Genomic DNA, 14,561 nt, shown 5'->3' with positions numbered 1-14,561 from the left:
CCCTTTATGAAGTTTCTTAACCTTATAAATGGAATACTCTACTATGATAAATTACATACAGTTAATATACGTTTTGATATTTAAGAATTTTTATTAACAAAATTAGCACAAATTAGTTATAAATTATAAATGAATACTTATAAATTATTAACAGTTTAAACAATGGAATGTAAATATCTAAATCAACAAATATATTCATAAATATATAAAACACTTTATAGGAAGAGGTCATCTTATTAAGTAGGTAATGAAAATAGAAAAATTAAAATTACCAGTATCACATTTTACTGACTATGTTACATCTTCACTGTCATTTAATTAGGTAGTAAAACTATAGCATTAAAAACATCAGAATTGCACAATACATTTTTGTAACAAAATAGTTAAGGACTTGCTCATCTTCTCCTCCAAGTCTTTGGAGCAGTACAAAATGGACTCCAAAAACATCAATGTAGTGATACATGAAAACAAATTATTACTTTTACACCAGTAAAATACATTTAAAAATTCATTTTAACAAGAAGTGCTTTTAGTAGAAATTGAGACAAATGGTTTGCACTTGTATAGTTAAAGGAAAATAATTTTTTATGTAAATCTAACAAGAAATTAAAGGTGAAATTTTTTTTTTACAAGGCCTTTTTTTAATAACTAGTTCTTACACTTTTTAAAACACTTTTTAAATGGTTTAATTGTTTGATTAAAAATTATTTTCTAAATAATTTAAAAATTAAAAACGCCAATAGCTCCTGACAGTCTGCCACCTTTTGAGCTGTGCTCAGCTGTGACAAGTAGCTGGACCTAAATCAGGGGAAAAAAGTTTTTTTAAAGTTTACATCAACATTCTTATAATTGAGTAGTATTATATTCCCTTCTGTTTCAATGCACAAGCAGTAGAAATGAAGTATTAGTCACCTTAAGTTTGGTTTTAACTACAGCCATCCTGGAACCAAACCTGGCTTTATCCTCTTCAAATTCCAGTACCTTGGTTGCCTGTCAATAGCAGAGTTTTTTATTTTTATTTTAAAATACTGATTTAGCTCTAAAGTCTGTTGTTTAAGCAAAAAGAAAGTATGATGGATTATTGAGTTAAAATCATTTCAACTAAAAGAATAGGTCAAAATGCATTTTTTTTAAAATGTACAGGTTGTTAATAAATAGTCTATTGAGAAAATAAGAGTTATTTCAACAATGAAGAGCTCTATTAAACCAGAAAAATAATTCAGAGGGGATGAACTTAATCCTGCCATAAATTGGGCTGCACAGATGACAGCAGCTTTATTTTTTGTATCCACGACTAATTCCCTGTATTTGCTATTATGAGAAGAAAAAAAAGGTAGATTCTCCCCCTCTTGCCCATCCGCCCTTAGTAATGTCATTAAGTTAACATGATTTTGCACTCCATTAAATAAATTGTAAACAAAAAAGTATATGTCCATAAAACAACAAATGCTAAATTGTAAAAATAATTAAAAGAAAGACCACCTTGTATCCTGGACATGGGTCTAGCATAAACCTATCATCACATTTGGATGTGGCATCACCTTTTGGGAAATTTGGTCCACCCATATACACAAAGACTTGACCCTGTTGAGCTAAAAGAGGTATAAAAATAACCAGTCAGTCACTTAAAATAATATAATCCTTGTATAGTGATTATTTAATATTAACTGAATATTTTATTAATTTGAAACTGAAAAGTTAAGCCATGCAAGAGTTGCTAACAAACTGAGAAATTTATTTTGGCAACCATGAAAGACTTACATGAGCAATTATATAATGACATTTTTTTTATCATTGCTTGACATAAATAGCTAGATACATTTAAGTGTATTTAAAAAGATAAGGCTGAGGTTAGAATTAGACTTAAGTTAGGTGTGGGTAGTGAAATGGAACAATACACATAACAATTAGCCATGTAAGATGTTTTTTAACCAACTTTTTAAAAAAACCACCACCTTGATAGTTATACCAAGCCGTATTTTTGTTTAGTTACAAAGTTGCATGACCATTTCAACAATATATACTTTAATTAGTTTTCATCTTGCAATGTCTAAAATGATACTAATCAGGCTATATATATGATTGTTTAGTGTTAGTTGTACTTTCCATCTGCTGTGTCATCATCTTTTCCTGTTTATGCCCAAGACACATGGGGCAGATGAAGTAGAGTTCATCTGTTACAATGACCTCGGGTATGAAGGGGTAATATGCTAAGCACTATGCCCAGCCACCTTTGTTTCCTTATTTTTTATGTATTTATCCAATTATATTTAAAAAGAACAAACTACAGCAGATGACAATTATGTGAGATATGTCTGAGCTCATGACAAGGGAATGGAGAGAAAAGTGAACATAGCTTTACAAAGGAATAATTTAAGCATAGTAGCCGTTCATTTCTTTTTAAAAACAGAATTTTCTAGGTCATTGAGTTACTTTGGTTATGGAACTTGGTTTAACAACCCCAGTTTTAAACTGTTTTAAGTTGATCTCAAAAAATAAAGTTTAAAAGCTCATGTGACACCCTAAGCAATGACCACTAGGTATAGATAAGTACAAAGTTATTTCAACCTGAATGCAAGAATAATCAGCTCTCACAAACCTCCTTCAAGCTCCTCAGTGATGTCCTCTGTCCTTACAGGAGCACTGATTATAAGGTCATCAATTCCATCTCTATTTAAATCTGTGAACTAAATATTGTTTCATATTTCACAGTAAAATGAATCACTTCTTTTAATGAATGGAATCAATGAACTAACATTGTATCAGAGGCGTAGCGACCCTTCCCGGTGCCAAACTTTTTGATTTGCAACCCCCTCAAGATTTCAATTTGCACCCCCCCCCCTTCAAACTTTCGATTTGCACCCCCTCCTCAAGATTTCGATTTGCACCCCCTCAGCCTTTTTCCAACCCATTTTGGCGCCCCCTAAGGTCGGCGCCCGGGTACATATGTGCCCCCCTCGCTACGCTACTGATTTGTATTCTGAAATTATTATAACATAGAGTATTGCAAGGCTCTGATTTACCTTGAGTTGGGCACCAAAGTTTCCAAACTTTCTGTCCCCTTTAAAGTATGTGATTGGTTGGCTGGGGTCAGACCAGTTGAAGAGGAGTACACTTCCTGCTTGGTGAATGTCAAGGTCAAAGTCAGCTAGGTGACCAGTGACCTCTAGAAATTAAATAGAAAAATATGCTTAGAATACAACAATATCAAGCAAGATTCACAACCATTAAATCCAAGTAAAAATGGGGGATTTTTATTACAAGTGTCCAATAATAGAATCTTTTTAAAAAAGGGTGTTAGGTTACTTGTAGTTTAAAATCACACAGGTTGCTAATGTCAGCTTGCTATCCCATACCCCCAACCCTAGTCCTAAGACTTATTTCTAACCATCAAATTAGTTGAGAAACAATACTACTAACAACCTAACACAACTATTTTTGGAAGAGTCTATTATTGGACATTGGTATCTTCAATCATCCGTAAAACTGTTTGTTATTCAACCTTTTTGAATTTCTTCATAATACTGAATAATCATTTATATAAATTGTTTTTTTTCCAAAATCATTCACCTTGTCCAAGAGCAGTCACAGCAAGAATCTGGGAAGTCTTGTCAAAGGGGTGACCAATCTCTACCTGACCACCCATCATCTGAAACTGTTGGACCCCAACTATCACTGCCCCTGGCATGAGTTTCCCATCCACTAGGCTATTCAGACGGGTTTGTCCTACAGCCTGAACATCTGTTGGATCCAATGAACAATTTGATCTGGTTGAGAAAAAAAAAAGGCGTGTACTGTAAAGCAAATTTTTTGTTTTAAAATTATATTACACATGTTCATTAGCAGAATTTTAACTTCTGTAAAACCAAACAATTGCTCATTACATAATTAAAATACCAACAAAGAAATAATTATTTTTTAAAATGAGTTTACTTATTTTTTAAAGTTGAAATGACACTCTGAAAATTTAATATTTGAAAAAAGCAAAATGTCATGCCTATCACTGTAGTAAATTTATTTTTTAGACAATATTCTTTTTCTTTACCTGGCACATTTCCTAATTCCTGGCTCTCCTGTTGCTAACATGGTTACATTTGTATTGGGCACGTTTTTAGCAGCTACACTGTAACCAAACCAACCAAAATCCTAGACAAAAAGTTACAATTAAAGTAGGAAATCATAATACAAATTAAAATTTGGAAAGGACCCATAATTTTTTCCATGGTATAGTATTAATAATAGACAAAACAAGTTAATAGTGACAATTTAAGCGCAATTTCCTTAATTAATTTTTTGTGACCAAACGAAAGGATATTTTTGAAAACTTTCTTTGGCAATATTGTTCTAAATTATGGCAGAAATCGATTGGTAAATGTTTCAAGTCGCCAAGTGGTCTGGTTGCCGAGATATGGGCCAAAAACTGCTTTTTTTCGATGTTTTTTGGCTTTTCCGGGAAATCCAGGAAGGAATTCCGGGAATTTTTTTGGCCCACAATCATCCTCGGAACTTGCTTAACATATTTGCTTTTGGAACTAGTCCTCGATATTGCTTCGTTGAGGAGGAGATACGACTTAAAGCTGCGGACACACATCGGACACACATCCATCCAGAACGAGTTAATAATCGCAATGGTCCGTATGGAAATTGCGCTAAAAACATCAGAGAAAAAATGTAAAGTAAATTAACAGTAGTCTGACTTACCTGTTTACCACATAAAATATTTTCAGGACTTAATGCCAGGTTAGTTTTGCCTGAAAGTGGTATTGAAATTATATTATTAAATGACTAAACATTATAAATAATAAGACATTAATAGAGGAAAAATGATAACCTACATGGGTGAATTACTATTTTTTAACCCCATGGCTTATCCTATAAATTTATCATGCATTTGATATAAATAGCAATGTATAAACAAAGTCTGAAGTTTTTAAAAAAAAGACACAGCATAAAAATTTTATTGCTAAATTTTTATGCTGTGTCTTTTTTTAAAAATTTAAAATAGTACCTGCATACTTGTTGTCAGCTTGAACAAATCCCACCATTCCTCTCTGCACGCCACCACAAGGGGCATAATGTGAGCCCACAATGAGGTCACTATAATGATCAGAATTTATATCTGCAGATTTAAGTGTTGCTCCTAAAGTGCAATATTTGTCCTGCAAAGGAAACCAAAATATAATTAAAAAAGTAACTGAAAAAAAAACATTTTAATTGTCCAAGTAAGAATATTTTTTTTACTTTTATTAATACTCTTTGTTTAACATAATAATTATTATTATTGATATAAGATAATTTTATTGAAAATGCCTTTAATGAAGGCAACATAACAACATGAATAATATTTATTTCATCAATTATATTCTGCCTACCTGACAATCAACTGTACCTCTAAGTAGAAAACTTCCTTCACTGGCTGAAGAGTACAAGTAAACTCTGCCCTTGAAAACAATATATGTGTTGTTAAATTTACCATCCAACCAAACAATCAACAAGAAAAAAATATATTAAACAATTGTACACACCAGCAAATATCTTCCATATGAAAAATCATATTCTACATGTAGGTAATTCTAACACCCAATCCATCACAACTCTACATGTTAACTTACCAGGTATGTTAGGCTTTCTGACCCAAAACTGGGAGCACCAACAGCTATCTCCAGATTCCCATCCTTGTCAAGGTCAAAAATGGCAAGGGACTGACCAAATTCTGACTGAACAAAAAAAAAAACCTTTAAAGTCTTAAACTGAAAAATAAATCTACTTGTTTGCAAACTAAAAGTTAAACAAACATACAAACAAGATTTAAAAGTTGCTTAAAGTCAAATACTTACATTGGTTGTATCCAGTGGGCCTATTATTTTAAAATGGGCAGCTTTTGTAATATCAGTTGTTGATAGATTTAACCCTTGATCAGTTCCTGAAATAAGGGGGATAACAGGAATTGGCATTTATTGCCTTGTATATATGACCTAAAATAAATTAAATAGAAAGTTTAATGTTATTTTTAAGCACAAAGAGCTATATTTTAAAATATACTCAATTTTTATTTCTTTTACACAAATTGATACCTAAGGTAAAGTCTAGCTAAGTTAACAATAATCTTCTTTCTGTGCAAAAAAAAACTACACATTTTTTTTTTCTAAACAACAGATTTTAATTTAATTTTGAATAATTTAACAGTTTATGTAGAATGTAGTAAATGCAGTTAACACAGAAGAAAGAGGGGGGGGAGGGGGGAAGGGGAAATGAATATTGTTGTTTCCCTGATAATGTACTGATAGCTATTTTATAAATTCAATTAATCTTCTGATACTGACCATATAAAATAAATACTATCCCTGTTTTCTTCTTTGTGTCAGGATCTATGCATCCTGGACAGCCAATCACAACATCATCGTTCCCATCTTTGTTTAGATCAGCAACAGCATAGGAACTAAAAAGTAACAGCAGTTTTTTAAGTTGTGTCAACAGTTTAGGAAATAAATAAATCATAAGCAGTTATATGGACATAAAATTTTATAACTATTGCAAATTTTGAATTCATGTATAGCATTGATTTTATCAAGTTAGAAGCATGTATGATTTATAGGGACTATAGATTTATGAGAACTGAATGTTATAAAAATATTATAAAAAGTAATCATTTTACTTTTATAAAAGACAAATCCTAACCTTCCTAGTTTGGAATAGTTTGCAGCTATTGTAAGTATTGCATTAGGAAATTCAACAAAACTGGATTTTTTTCTCTCTGTGTTCTTTGTATTAAGACTCGATATTTTTTCCTACAAAAAAAGAAAACCAACTTATGATTAGTGTTTCTTTTTGGTATCATTTCGGAAAAGTACTATCTTTAATGATTGGTAGGCCAAAGCTAAATCTAACTGAACAAAATAAATCTAGGAAAATGTTATCTTTTTCTATAAACTTTAAACTGAAAACTTTTGATGATAGTAATAAGGCATACATTGGCTTCTGAAAATGTATTCATATTTAACCTTGAACCTTAAGTATGAGATTTAAAATTTTATTTTAATACAACAATTCAAAATTACAAATAGAACTTTTAAAAATATATCATGAACTTAAACAAACCTGCAAACTTGAAGATGGTCTCAAGTAAACGCCGCCATGTTTATACTCAACAATTATATCCTTAAAACTGAAACTTGTAGAGGCTAGTAGGTTATCATACATTTTCTTAATTACTGATCCTCTGAATGAGGTTGTTCTTTTCTCCCCTTGTATGTTAGTGTTAGCAGTTTGATTACATCTGATAAGCAATGGGCTATGATTCATATCACAGTTCCTAAAAAAAAAATACCAGCACATTTTTTTTAAAAATGTAACTGCAATATACTTTTACAATATACATGGGTATATGATAATTAATAATTATTTACTTGTAAAAATCATCTATATCTATACAGAAAATTTCAATGGGCTACTAACTTGTATCCATTTTCAAGAACATAAGTGATATGTTTCCATATTCTCTGAGTCCAAGCAGCCATATCTTCTATTCCTCCAAGATAATAGTTGTACAGTTCATTCCTCAAAAATGGACTTTTTTTGGCTATGATTGGATAGTACTTCAGAAAAGAAGCAAAAAGAAAACTCAGGGAGAGCTAGCTACAAAAAAGCTGTTAATAGTTGATGAATAACTACTAAATTAAATATAGTAGCACTATCATGTTTAATCAACTGCTATGAGAATGACAAACTTTACCTCTTTTACAACCAGTCTTTCTGCCAATCTGTAATACAAGATTTAAAAATGGTAAAAATTGAAACAGATTAGAATAGGCTAGAATAGTCCAGATGGTAGGGGAGAGGTGTGTGAGTTGAGTTAACCCCAGGGTGTTTAGGTATTGTTATCCCAAGGTCAAGTGCGGGTATAAAAGCTGGAGTGAACGATTGTAAGGGGCTTTTAGTTAGCAGCAGCTAGGGACGAGGACTGCTGTGTAATGTGTAAAGACAAGAACAAATAAAGTAATGAACATTTTCTCTGATTGTTTTTGCATTGAATAAAGCCCAGACGTAACAACAACGTTATTTTAAGGTTTTTTTTAAAATGTAAATAATACACATTCAAACTAAAAAACAAACTCACAGACAGAGTGACCTAAGTGAAAGGTTGTGAAAATAGCATTCCAAGCTTACCTGGCCAAAAACATTATTTGTGTGCAAGTAACCACCACAGTTTCATTTATGACCTCTTTGCCGTAATAGTCTTTAAAGATTCCCAACAAGTCATTAACAGGTACATACCTAATAGATTTCAGGTTATCAATAATTATACTAAGATTGGCAAAATAAACAATAAATTAAAAGGTAGTAACAGTAAAAATTGGGTACGCCATGGTCAAATAGAGGAGCTAATGACTGCTAACCCAAAAGTCTCTGGTTATAATCCAGAGATCCAGCTGAAGGACTTCCCTGAGTCTATCCAGCTGTGAGGGTACCTGACTCATGTTAGGATATCTGACTCATGTTAGGGTATCTGACTCATGTTAGGGTATCTGACTCATGTTAGGGTATCTGACTCATGTTAGGGTACCTGAGTCATGTTAGGGTATCTGACTCATGTTAGGGTATCTGACTCATGTTAGGGTACCTGAATCATGTTAGGGTATCTGACTCATGTTAGGGTATCTGACTCATGTTAGGGTATCTGACTCATGTTAGGGTACCTGAGTCATGTTAGGGTACCTGACTCATGTTAGGGTACCTGAATCATGTTAGGGTACCTGACTCATGTTAGGGTATCTGAATCATGTTAGGGTATCTGAATCATGTTAGGGTACCTGACTCATGTTAGGGAACCTAAGGCGGCTGGGCATAGTACTGACCACAGTATCCCCTTGTATGCAGAGGTCATTGAAACACATTAACTCTATCTTATCTGCCCCATGTATCTTGGGCACAAACAGGAAAAAATTATGAACAGTAAAAACAGAACAATTAGGGGTTTTAACATTAAAATATGCATAAATTCAAGGAATAAAGAACTTTGAACAACAAAACAATCTCAACTAAAGTTACATTAAATAAACATGCAATTAGATCTGGCCATTAGGGTTTTTCTCAATAGAAATTACTATGTATGTTATCATTTTTTTTTTTAAAAATTAGTAAAAACATTTCCCACAAATACATACCACTCTCCTGTAAAATTACTGTAGTTGAGGTTCAATTGAAACAAGTTTAAGACATCTCCACCTACAGATATAGAAATGAAATCATGTTGATGCTTTTTTTTTAACTGAAGGCAACATTCAGTATAATAAAGCATTTCATTTTATAAACAGCAACAAAAGGAAGTTTTTACCTAGATCTCCATCTGAATGAGCTGAAGGGAAATCACCATGATAGTTTGTCTGGATGTAATGAAAGTAGATTTAAAATGTGTCATTATTGACAAATAACAAACAAGTGAAATACCTGAGGTGCAAAAAAAAATAGAATCTTTCTAGCCCCTAACATAAATTGTAAAGTTTACTCCATTACTTTATGCGCGGAATATTTAATTTGTAACAAAGAAGATTGCTGCTAACCCCTGCCATAGCCTGCAAGAATCCTTGATCCAAACCAAGGGAATGCCAGCTGACATCTGCAACTTGATGGGAGACAACTCCCATAATAAAAGTTACCAGTTTCAAACTTTGCTACAGAAAAACAATGTATAAAACACAAAATAACAAAACCTGTTTGAAAAAAATAAACAGTTATACATCTAAAATTTTCAATTGAATTGTCTTGACTAGTCAAGGTAAAGCCCAGCTTATGAGGCTCCATATTTTTTAAAAGAGTCATTTACTAAACTAGAATAATCTAGTAATAAACTGATTTAAATTGGATTGAATTTTATAAAAGGTGAAGTTTAGGTCATTGGAAAAAAATTATAAGAAAATATAGAGTTCAGATATTAACAACATGTACTGAATTGAGATTATCAAATAGAGACCAAATAGACATTAAAATTTAGGTTTGTAGGTCAGTCTATTCACAGCTTTCATACTAATTTATATTCTTTGTGATATTACTAATTATAGGTTATTTAGTTTAAAAAATGTAGTTCCAGAAAACAGTACAAAAGAATATACTATCAGCTATTTGCTGAAAACAAAAAAAAGTGGAGCATAACAGACGACTCCTGACCTCATTCCATGGCTTGGGGTAATTTCTATGAATGTAGTTAATACTGGCATTGAGAAATGGAGTCCAGTGTGCGTCTTCAGCAACATCATGAAATTGACCTGAAGGAATTTTAACAGATGTGGTAGCTTCATTAGAAAATTTTTATAAATGTAAGAACAACATGCTGTAAAACTTAAATTTTTATAAACAGTGGTATTAGATTTAATCTCTACAAAATAAAATACCAGCAAAACTTTTAACACTTTACAGTCTGTGCTCTAAATGTTTTTTTCTTGTGTATGGCCAAGCAAAGGGGAATAACACACTTTTTAAAACTTGTTGCTCAGAATAATTAATAAATTAAAAAGTTCATGCACATTTAAAAATTAAGACAAAATGTAATTCACAGAGCAAAATGGATGCAGATTTGTGTGTGCATTACTTTAATTATCATGAAATTAACATAATAGTGAAAAGAATGGTCTAGACCAGTGGTTCCCAACCTTTTCGAGTGGCGACCCCCTTTTATAAATAGTTAGTGACCCGCGACCCCCATAAAATTAAAAAAGCCGAATTTAGTATGGAAATTAATAAGCACTAAAATAAGATTTTCTAGAAGACTTTCAATATGAACTACTCTTGATAACTGTTTCAATACGATGTGTAAAATTGCATGCTATTTACTAAACATTCACTGTTAAGTTTTTGTTAACGCCAACCTATGTCATTATCAACATTCAATTTACTTCTTAATTTTGTTTTTAATCAAAGAATAGTGTTGAAAGGCTATTCTCGAAAAGTCGATCAATTTTACGTTTGGGTATGAATGGTGAATAATACACCAAAATTGTGTGAGCAGTTTTTCATCTTAGGTGGAATCATTCTGCAAATCAAAGAATTCACCTTGTAATTCATCGGGAATGCTGGCAACATCAAGGGAAGTAGAGAATGGGTATGCAGATTCTTCTTCTTTCAGCTCAGAGAAATAGCGCCGCAGTTCGTTTTCAAGAGATTCAAGATGCCCAGAAATCGCTTCTTTCAAAATTTTAATTATCTCACAATCAGGTTCATCTACCATACTGCAGAGTTTCTCAAATGTACAACATTTCCAAGATTTATTTTCTTCGCCAATTTTGCAGCTTTGATAAAATGCCCCGAGATTATTATGGAAAGTAATAATCCTCGTTCATTTTCCCTGAAGCTTCAGGTTAAGCTTACGTTGATGTTCGAATATATCTGCTAGGTATGATACTCTCTCCAACCACTCTATGTCGTTTTAAGTATACCAAAAGGTCTTGTTGCCTTTGCACTTCCAATAACAATTTGATTTCAGATTTCAATTCAAAAACACGATTCACAACACTTCGTTTGACAGCCAGCGTACTGTAGTGTAGAAAAGCAGAACCTCGTGATCTATACTAATGTCTTTGCTCCAGATTAAATATAATGTACGAGTGTTACTTGCAATGGAGTCTTGATGACTAGGGCGTACTGGTAAATCATGCAGTGGCTAGTGAGCTAAATCTTTTCTGTTTTCTGAATGCCCGATTTTTACCTAAACCTGGATAGCGCTCCATCAGTACAAACCCCACCAGCCGTTTTAACCAACTTTAATCTTCCAGTTTTAAAAAAAAATGTATTTATTTTCTCCATGCTATTTCACAAAATAGCAACTCTTCTTTGCTATCATCTGAATGAATATAGACAAAGACCAGCAACTGCGAACACGAACTCACGTCTATTGATGTATCAACTTGAAAAGCAAACAATGGTGAACGCTTGATTTCATTAAAAATTTGTTATTTAATATCTACGGACACGTCGGCTACAAGCCGCTGAGTAGTATTATTAGGCAGATATATTTGTTGCATCTTTACTGCACTGGAATCCCCAAGAATTAACTTCACCATCTTCAACATGCAGCGTTTGATGAGATTTTCTTCTATTGTGTGTGGTTTTTTTTTTTGCTTGGCATTTTCTATCGCAACTTCATTTGATGCTTGCGCTAATGCTGTATTTCCTTGGTGAAAACTTCCTGTTCGATCAAGTCTCTGACGTACGTTTGCAACTAGCTTCATGCAGACGAAAGAACACGATATCTTTTTTGGTGTGTTCCGAATGACTCGTCTCAAATGACGTTTTAGTTTTGAAGGTTTTATAAACTCGTGACTGAGAACAACTTTGCACAGTAGGCCTACGCTTTGCTTCTTCTCTATTTGAATTCCAGTGATGTTAGTAAAGCAGAACTGCAGATATTCTTCTAAATATTTATGTTTTGTTTCTCATTACTTAGATTAGTATACCAGTTGGCGACCCCCCAGAAAGCCCTTGGCGACCCCCAGGGGGGTCGCGACCCCCAGGTTGGGAACCCGTGGTCTAGACAGAACCAGCATTTTTGGAGTCATAGAACTGCACCATGCAAGAAAAATCTCAGGTGCATCATAGGACTGTAAAGAGTTAAGCAAACATAATTTCAGAGGTAGCCCATACTTATAGAAATATCATGAAAAGTAATAGCCTTCTAGCTCTTTGAGATTTAATGAATAAGAATGTTTTTAAAAATTTTAACTATAGAAAATTCTGTTATCTTTTTTTTTTATTAAGATACAAGTACAATAAATGATATGCACTTGTATCTTTTTTAAAAATAAACACATTTCACCTGTTCCACTTACCATTAAAACATAAATTTGGATAAAATGCATCAGGAAATACATTTCCTGCCTCAAGCGCATCTTGATTTTGTTTAAGGATCTGAAACAGAATATAATGAGAGAGAAAACATTTTCCAGGGATAAAATTATAAAAATATAGCACAAAATATCCACAAATGTAAAGTGATATAACCTTTGTAAAAGTCTGTTTGATAAATGTTTTAAGTACTGTTACCCTATTCCAATATTCTATTATAAACATTAAGATAACCTAAGGTCATGGGCGTAGCGAGGGGGGGGGGCGGGGGTGCGGACCGCACCGGATGACACCATTTAGGGGGGTGACACCAAGGCAAAAAATAGCAAAATATAGAGAAAAAACTTGAGGGGGGTGCAAATCAAAAGTTTGAGGGGGGGGGGGGTGCAAATCGAAAACTTGAGGGAGGGGTGGGGTGCAAATCAAAAGTTTGAGGGGGGGGGATGCAAATCGAAAACTTGAAAGTTTGTCCCCGAGAAGGGTCGCTACGCCTCTGGGGGGTGACACCATTAAGTGCCGCACCGGGTGACACCCGACCTGAATATGGTAAACCTTTCATTGTTTTTAAAAATTGATTTCACATGAAATAAATTTTCCTTATGTCTTGCAAGGCTATTGTATAGTTCAAATCAATGTGTCATAATTGTTTGTTTTTTTTGCTTGTTATAAAGTGATAGAATAAATGATCTCAAACAGTTTGGTAAGAAAAACAATGTTTTGGTAAAAAGTAGCTACAACCGACAAAAGTCTAGTAGTAATCAAAAAGTAAAGTACCCTTTCAAACCTGACAAACCGTAGTGCAGGTGAATAAGAATTCACCTGTTTCAGTGACCTGAGTAGTGTTAGATTAGGTTAAGAGACAATCTAGTACAGTAAAGCATAAGATTGGTCTGGTAAAGTAATCATACTATAATTATAATAGTATCAAAGCCAGCATTACTTACTGCATTGTAAACTGTACTGTTGTAAGCATCAATGTAGCTATCAAGTGCTCTGTAACCTGAAATGATAGACAATGTAAAAGGGTATTCTCCCTGTTATTAATTGTAGTTTTTGGAGATCCATTTACAGAGTTTCTTCCAGGCATCTCTCAGCCCCCCCCCCCCCGAAGAATGTCTACCCCCCCTCCCCGAAAATTTCAAGTGCCCCCCCCCCCCCCCCCCGAGAAAAAAGTCTGGAAGAAACACTGTCCATTTATGAGGTCCACATAAAATTGAATATTTTACCCCAACCCTACTTTAGTATACTTTAATTAAACAAACTCCCCCCCCCCAACCCCTGTTATGGGGGACAGTCTGAGCTCTCCTACTTTTCTAGACTAGCACAAGCTAGAGCAAGTAATAATCTATAACTAATAAATTATAAATAATCTATACAATAATCTAGATTAGATTAGATCAAGGTTAAAAAAAATGTTAGGCCTACTAAGTACTAAGTAAACATAATATACTCTACTTACTTATTTCAATGTGTGTGACGCCCCCACAAGCTTCACTCGCGTCTTTTAAAAACAACGAACTCATTACAACGAAAATGTTGATTAAGAAATGAAACGCTCTAGATCTATGTTTCTTAACTAAAGCCATATTTAAAAACTAGATCTAGAATCTAGATATTAAAGCGTTTATTCGTTTAAATTAATTTTATTTTAATAAAGTAGATAGAATCTAGATCTAGACTAGTTTCTTATAGATTTAGATCTTAGCTCTAGCTCTAAAATACACCTG

At 33.2% G+C, this 14,561-nt stretch overlaps 1 protein-coding gene across 1 annotated transcript; it reads right to left on the bottom strand.

Moving 5' to 3' along the window:
• Positions 1 to 111: 111 nt before the first annotated feature.
• On the bottom strand, positions 112 to 14,547 carry LOC131928390 (phosphatidylinositol-glycan-specific phospholipase D). Its single transcript, XM_059284405.1, has 25 exons — positions 14,294 to 14,547; positions 13,779 to 13,834; positions 12,819 to 12,897; positions 10,165 to 10,262; positions 9,561 to 9,671; positions 9,335 to 9,383; positions 9,165 to 9,225; positions 8,167 to 8,274; positions 7,733 to 7,760; positions 7,456 to 7,595; positions 7,099 to 7,312; positions 6,679 to 6,788; positions 6,324 to 6,439; positions 5,838 to 5,923; positions 5,613 to 5,717; positions 5,373 to 5,441; positions 5,009 to 5,159; positions 4,702 to 4,751; positions 4,046 to 4,146; positions 3,571 to 3,767; positions 3,024 to 3,166; positions 2,600 to 2,687; positions 1,483 to 1,592; positions 913 to 990; positions 112 to 798 (listed from the first exon to the last, which is right to left on the bottom strand). Exons 1-25 carry the CDS (start codon positions 14,418 to 14,420, stop codon positions 721 to 723), a joined length of 2,553 nt encoding a protein of 850 aa, XP_059140388.1. The 5' UTR covers positions 14,421 to 14,547; the 3' UTR covers positions 112 to 720.
• Between the last annotated feature and the right edge of the window lie 14 nt (positions 14,548 to 14,561).

This window comes from Physella acuta, unplaced genomic scaffold (genome assembly GCF_028476545.2).
Source record: "Physella acuta isolate Inbredline_101_S28 unplaced genomic scaffold, ASM2847654v3 ptg001496l, whole genome shotgun sequence".
NCBI lineage: Eukaryota > Metazoa > Mollusca > Gastropoda > Physidae > Physella > Physella acuta.
This window is presented reverse-complemented; position numbering and strand designations above follow the sequence as displayed.